The 6,682-nt window shown below is 31.5% G+C and overlaps 1 protein-coding gene across 2 annotated transcripts; it reads right to left on the reverse strand.

Annotated features, from left to right (window-relative positions):
* Positions 1-467: 467 nt before the first annotated feature.
* LOC145094412 (uncharacterized) lies at positions 468-4,722 on the reverse strand. 2 transcript variants are annotated; one of them, XM_079032646.1, is made up of 13 exons: positions 4,494-4,722; positions 4,198-4,263; positions 3,958-4,023; positions 3,745-3,820; positions 3,443-3,520; positions 3,229-3,326; positions 2,012-2,085; positions 1,673-1,751; positions 1,320-1,477; positions 1,186-1,228; positions 1,028-1,093; positions 862-939; positions 468-759 (listed from the first exon to the last, which is right to left on the reverse strand). In XM_079032646.1, exons 1-13 carry the CDS (start codon positions 4,590-4,592, stop codon positions 676-678), a joined length of 1,065 nt encoding a protein of 354 aa, XP_078888772.1. In that variant the 5' UTR covers positions 4,593-4,722; the 3' UTR covers positions 468-675. The 2 variants fall into 2 exon arrangements, with proteins under 2 accessions (XP_078888772.1, XP_078888812.1); XM_079032686.1 differs by having other exon boundaries at positions 4,182-4,263; positions 4,494-4,717.
* Between the last annotated feature and the right edge of the window lie 1,960 nt (positions 4,723-6,682).

The raw sequence follows: 6,682 nt of genomic DNA on the forward strand, positions 1-6,682 counted from the left end.
AAATCGACTATTTTGCATTGCTTTAATCAAAACTACTATGAGAACAAAGTGTTTGTAACTAAAATAAACATATACTAAGAGCATGTTTCACAATGAATTTCTTAAAAGTTTCGAGAGCTTTTATCAGCTTTTATGAAGTTACACAGCTTCCAAAATTTTACAGCTGTTTTTGTCGAACAATAAACACAAATAAAATATAGAGCTTCAAGTTTCAAACTAACAAGCAAACATATGCTTAGGTGGATGCTATCAGTGATTGTGTCACCATGTGACACAGCTTACGCAATCCAAGAAAGTCTTTATTGTATGTGTTGACAATTCTTGTTTACCCAGCCCCCAAAAGGATAATTTTTGAAGACTAAATCAAGGGTCTCTTTGGAAACAAGTAAATTACATTCTAGAAATTCTCTTTATTACATTTAAATTACCTTTTCACCATTTATAGCATACACAATTTGACCATGTAATTTGGAAAATCAAAGATTTCTTGAAATTCTTTCTAGAAATCTATTAGACATTGAAGTTATCAATACATGTTGCTTAGGCCTATTTTTCTTTGTCTTGTTTAGTGCTATCGATATAAAGTGCCACATAAAAAAAAATATATTTTTTTAAAAAAAAAATCTTAAGAAAATGACAAATAGGTTGTAGGAAAAAAAAAAATGGGACAAAAATTTATGATTCTTTCCCCTCAACTACATCAGCTATAAAAATGCTGCCTGAATCACACCATCCTCCCAAAACATCCTTGCTCCGACACTGCACAGATTAAGTCATGTTCCATTAAGTAAAAAATAAACAATAACATTTTTTTTTTATTTAGTGGGTCCCTATAAAGAGAATGTGAGAAAATAATATTACCTTACTAAACCCAAGCCAATTGGAATCTCCTCTAAATGAAAATGCTTTCTTGTTTTCCTTCCACTCTCCACAAAACACCTTCAACATTGCTCATATTAGTTTAAAAGGATATAAGGCCACGTGTCACAAACCTATAAATTTATTTTTTTAAAGTTGAAGTAATCACCTCATAATCAACTCCTTGTATGTAGACATAATTAGGGTCAACCGAAGAGAAAGAAATCCCAGTGATCTGAAAACAAAAAAAAAATAAAAATAAATAAATTTATGAATGTTGAAGAAATAAATTTGTTAATAAGCTTTTGATGAAAATTGAAAAGGGACCTCGTATTTTGAGCAGTTGACCCATCTTGCTACAGCTGCCCATCTACAGTAGTAAAAATAAGATGCTATAAAATATAAATAAATAAAAAAATGAAAAATGAAAGTACGTTGCTATTTCTTGCATTTAACCAGACCTGCGAGGATCATAGACGGTCATGGTACGATCAGATCCGCCAACTGCAATGTTACCGGTCGAGGAGTTGCAAACCGTATATAAAATATCTCCAACAGAACCACAAATCCGTTGTACACAACCACCTTTTTCATTTACTCTAAGGTCCCATATTGACAGCTGGCATTACATAATAAACATTGATTATGAATTAAGGTTAAATGCAAGAAATAGCAATTTAGTTTCATTCATTTTGCTATAATATACAAATAAATTACAACTACATTGCTACTTCTTGCATTAATTAGCAATATAAATTATCATTAAAACTCCGGACCACACACAAAAAAAAAAAAAAAAAAAAAAGTAGCTTACCTGGCAGCCTTCTGTAACAGCCAATACTGAAGTTTCATTTCCAGTTTGTAAAAAGTCAACTGCAGTAGGGTACCACAATCTGCAATAAAGGGTGCAATGCAATGGGGCCAGTTAATTTACTTTCTTATTTACATTTTGTGGGCCCGAGAGATTATTTTTCAATCTACCCCTGGAATAAAGGTTGGTTGGTATTTTAACTAAAGTAAATATTTTTTTTATGTAGCATGCATCAAAGTGCAACAAAAGAGAAAAAGGGTATTAAAGAAAAGGAAAAATACATGACATATAAATTATTAATTAAAAACTGAGGAAGAACCCAAATAAATATAAAATACTTACGTACGAAAAGTGCGAAGATGAAGATCTTGGTCAAATACATCAATAGTTTTGCCAAAGCTATGTGCCACAGCAGTCTGAAACATTAACCTATGTTCATTAGTCATGCATCATGCATCAAGCATCATGCATATGCATGTCTTTTTTTTTCTTTATCAAGTGTTGTCTGGATATATGATGTGTGTCAATGAACAAATATTGTTTCTTTTTCGGGTTTAATGAACAGTCTGAATGACAGTAAATGACCATTTAATCCTTCTATAAGTATATGGAATTAGTGCTAAATCTAAAAATGACGCCCATTTGATAGTTGTTCTGAATGTATATCTAACTGGTGAAAAAACTATAACTTTATGAAATACCTAAGAAAAAACTTTGATATAATTATTGATGTACATTCTTAAAGATTTGATATAAATAATAAATGTGACTTAGAAAATTTTAAGTTTTGGAAACTACATGATAAATTTACTGATACATGAATGAAGTCAAGTTATGTAATAGGAATCATTGACCATGTAAGACAATCATGAGGATTCAGAAAAACCTAAGGTCAAGGACTTACACATGAATTTGCAATGTAATAAATAATTCAAGTGTCTTTTAATTTGATAGAGAATTATAAATTTATTAAATACTTAAATAAAAAAACGTTTGACATAAATAATGATATATATCAAATGAGTCAAGGGTAAAACATAAAATATTCACTGAATGTTAATGCCAAAATGTTTCCCTATTACACACAGCTTGTCAGGTTTTCAATTCACTGACTTCAATATATCAAATGAGTCAAAAGGTAAGACTTAGAATACTCAATGTAGAAAGTCACCACTTCAAACATGCTGCTTGCATGATGAATATGATGACTATTGACTTTGACTTTCAAATATAACATTATTCATTTACGAGTGGAAAGAAGTAAATGACAATTATAAGAGAATGCTTTGATTGTCATACTACAAGTGGAAAAAGTAGAAAGATTTCATTAAGTTATATGAGTTGGCATACAATGAATTCCCAAGTCAATATGTGCCTTCATTCTTATTGGTCAACAACCTAGAAGACTAGCTAGCCTATAAGTGGTCTAAGATTTTCTGTGTTTGACTTTTAGTCAAATGATAAATAGGCCATTGAGAGAAGCAGTTAATTGAGTAAAAGACTTGACTATGTTAAATTCCATGAAAGATCAAAATAATTTTGACTAATTAGACATGTACCGTTGACCATTGACTTGGACTAAAGCAAAGCCCTGCCCACCCACCTTCTCCAACTCCAAAATCCTGAGGTGATACTGAAAACGTAAGCCTTTCCACATCTGAAAATGTAGAAAAACAAAAGGTTAAGAAAATTAGATAAATTTAGTGACATGAATGTTAAGAAAGTTAAACAATTCAATAGCAAAAATATAAAAAAGAACAAAAAAAATGGTACCTTTACCATCAGTGCCCAATCTGGAAACTATGAGATGTCCATATGAGTCAACACTTCCCAATATTAAGCAGTCAGAGCCTACAGATGTTGGATCACATAATATGATAAATATTACACACAGTGAAATTAAACATTAACATTTAGGCGCCACATTAAAAATAAATTAGACTAAATTACATTATTGTCCCTTGGTATTTCAAAAATTATGGATTGTGTCTCAATAATGAAATCAAACATTAGCTTGCAAAATGAGTAAAAAATGATCAATAATTCACATAAATTAACAATTACATGACACGTACTCTCAGTTTCATTCAATACTATCGTCTGAATTTCTGACCGATGAGGGCAACGATTCACCATAGCAGACTCCACAACCTTCCAAAATTAAGATTTCATACAACACATCAATACAGATTAATCAAACATTCAAAGTAACACCAATTTAAAGGTGGGGCTAATGCAAAATGGAAATTGGACTACTTGAATAACAACAAGACCCTGTCAAAGCTTACCTGAGTTTGTTCAGGTATAAGGAGGCTATCCTTTCCTTTATCAACTAAAGAATCTCCCAAAGAGACCTATAAAAAATAAATAAATAAATAAACTTGCATGTGAGAAAATAGCAAATATGGCATCCATTTCAATCTTTGGGCAAGAATTTGTATATGTTGCCTAATACCAGCCCTAATGCATAAACCAAATGCCAACTTCAAGTAAGTAAATAAGGAAAGCAAACCGGAGGAAGAGAAAACCAGAATTCTGTAGATATGGCAGCCGGAAGCAACATAAATCCAGCAAGAAGCTCCGTCGTCACTAACCTGAGCATGATAAATTTAAATTAGCAAAAAAAACGGCTTATAATGCAGGTGTTAGAGCTTTAACTACTATATCGGACCAAGAAGACATGAAATTACATACTAAGTCTCATTTGAACAGAAATAGATGTAAGAACTAGAAATATATATATATATATATATATATATATATATATATATATATATATATATATATATATATGAGAATAGTGGAATCGAGACATATAAATTACATGAAGGGAAAGGCGATTGGATTGAAGATTGGCAGGAGATGGGTACTCTATCAGTCTCGACGGAACCACTGCTTTCTTTAGACTTCGAGCCTCCAACATCTCTACTTTAATCTTAAAATCTTCTGGTTTTCGCCGGCGGCAAAGCAACAGGAAGAAGGCTTGTGCACAGAATTCTTCCCTCTTTTTCACAATTTAATTTGGGATGTTCATTGCCCACCAGAAGCTTTCCGTATTTCTACACTGGCCACCAAAAACTTTCCATCTTTCCAATTTGGCCACCAATCATCTTATTAGCTAGTTCCAAACTCCGAACACGGTTGGAACCAAAACCGAAAAAGCCCAAAGCAAGACCCATGGACCGAAATATCTAATAATAAATTAAAAATCGATTATTTAATAAATAAATTATAAAAATACTAGAAATTATCTCTAGTCATCCGAACAACGATAAGAAACGCACCGAGTTTTGTTTCCAGGATCATTCTGAGGAACTTTAAGCTCATTCAAATACATTTTTAACTCAAACATCCATTGAAACCGAATGGTTCCTTAAACGTTTATAAAATTATATAAAAACTCGTTAGACCGGTGGGAGAGGCTACAGTCTCTATCACACCACCTTTGCCACATCATCACAAACACCGCCCCTCCACCACGGTTTGGGTGCGATGGAGGCCGCACTGTAATACCTTAAGGGAGCGTTCATCTGTTTTATTTTCCAAACATTGACTGTTGTGAACGGTCAAAATTTTAATTTTTTTTTTTCCTTTTTCTTTCTTGAAATTTACCAGATTTTTATTTAAGCCTCTCAAGTCTTATAATTTTTTAACCAAACTAAATCAAAAATACTTCATATTTTACCATCTTTTTATTTCTAAAACCTTTGAAAATACCATTCTTCAAAAAACGTTATGCTTAATGTTTTTAATATCTAGTTTTTTAATCGTTTGATGTGTGTTTTTTTAACTTGTAGACTTAATATTTCTAGTTTGTTTTTAAGTTATGCAATGTAACTGTATTTTTATTTTTAATTAATAAAATATCATCTTTTTTAAAAAAAAAAATATTAAAAAAAAAACTCAAATTTGGCACCACTCTTAGGTGTGGCAACAAATCACATTTTTGTGATAAAAACACACATGGTGCCTATGGCGGTGTGGTTTTATGAGGGAGTGTGGCACCACTCCATCAAACCTTATCAACATCACAAGCCACTACTTCATATTTTTTCTTTTTGAAACAGACCATAATTTTGAATTTTTCTTTGTATGTTATAAATAAAAGCTCTATTTTCTTTTCAACCTCCTGAGCATGGATGTTGTCTTCAATTGTATTGTTGAATTTAACATCGAATTTTCTTCCGTTACCTTGTACGAGAACATCTTCTTAAAGACATATGTCGCAAATTGTGATTTAAATTGTTGATCCAACAACACCATGATGGTACATGTAATCGTTGAGCTTGTCAAATGGACTACAATACTTGTCATAATTCGATTGCATTTCTAGACGTATGCGACAAAAGTCCTGTTTTGTTGACCAATCTCTTATATTTTAGTTGACATCTAAAAAAATTTGTAAAAACACATGGGCCAAATGTTTTGATGTTGATGATACAATATTTGTTTTTGTCTTGAATTTCAAGAAACCCCACCATGTCTTTTATGACATCAAAATGTGAGGGCTTTGGAACTCTACCTGGATCACGTGTATGTAAAATACCTACAAAAAAACATAAAACCTATTAATAAATAAAAGAATAATAATCAAAGTTTTTTTTTTAAATCAAAATTTGTTACCTTGAACTTCATATTTGACAAACGCTTCTCTTTGTTATAAGGCGGTTTTCAACAACTCGTAAGTGGAATTACATCTCGTAGGACAATCACTGCACAAAACTTCTTCAATTCTAATCCACATTCTTTCATACATATTTTAGACTTTGTATTTCTTTTGGTAGATTATTTTATGTATCTCTAACGACTTTGTGCCCACATTTCATATGATAGTTGTGTCTTTTTAATCCACCTTTTACAATAAGGTTCAAGATATAAGCAATGCACTTTATGTGGAAATATTGTCCACCATCATTCGAGTTAGGTGATTTTCATTACAAGGATAAATGTAACTTTATACCATTTTGATAGATATATAGAACGAATAAAATGTTCAAAAATCGTCACAAAGAA

This window comes from Lactuca serriola, chromosome 1, assembly GCF_051521515.1.
Source record: "Lactuca serriola cultivar US96UC23 chromosome 1, Lser_US96UC23_V15, whole genome shotgun sequence".
Taxonomy (NCBI): Eukaryota; Viridiplantae; Streptophyta; class Magnoliopsida; order Asterales; family Asteraceae; genus Lactuca; species Lactuca serriola.

Bases quoted from the DNA above. Each gene is read 5' to 3' on its own strand.
- LOC145094412 (XM_079032646.1), bottom strand. From the start codon at position 4,592: ATGTTGGAGGCTCGAAGTCTAAAGAAAGCAGTGGTTCCGTCGAGACTG. The intron at 4,264-4,493 runs GTAATTTATATG...TATCATGCTCAG, and splicing joins CCAATCGCCTTTCCCTTCAT to GTTAGTGACGACGGAGCTTC. The intron at 3,821-3,957 runs GTAAGCTTTGAC...TAATTTTGGAAG, and splicing joins TTATACCTGAACAAACTCAG to GTTGTGGAGTCTGCTATGGT.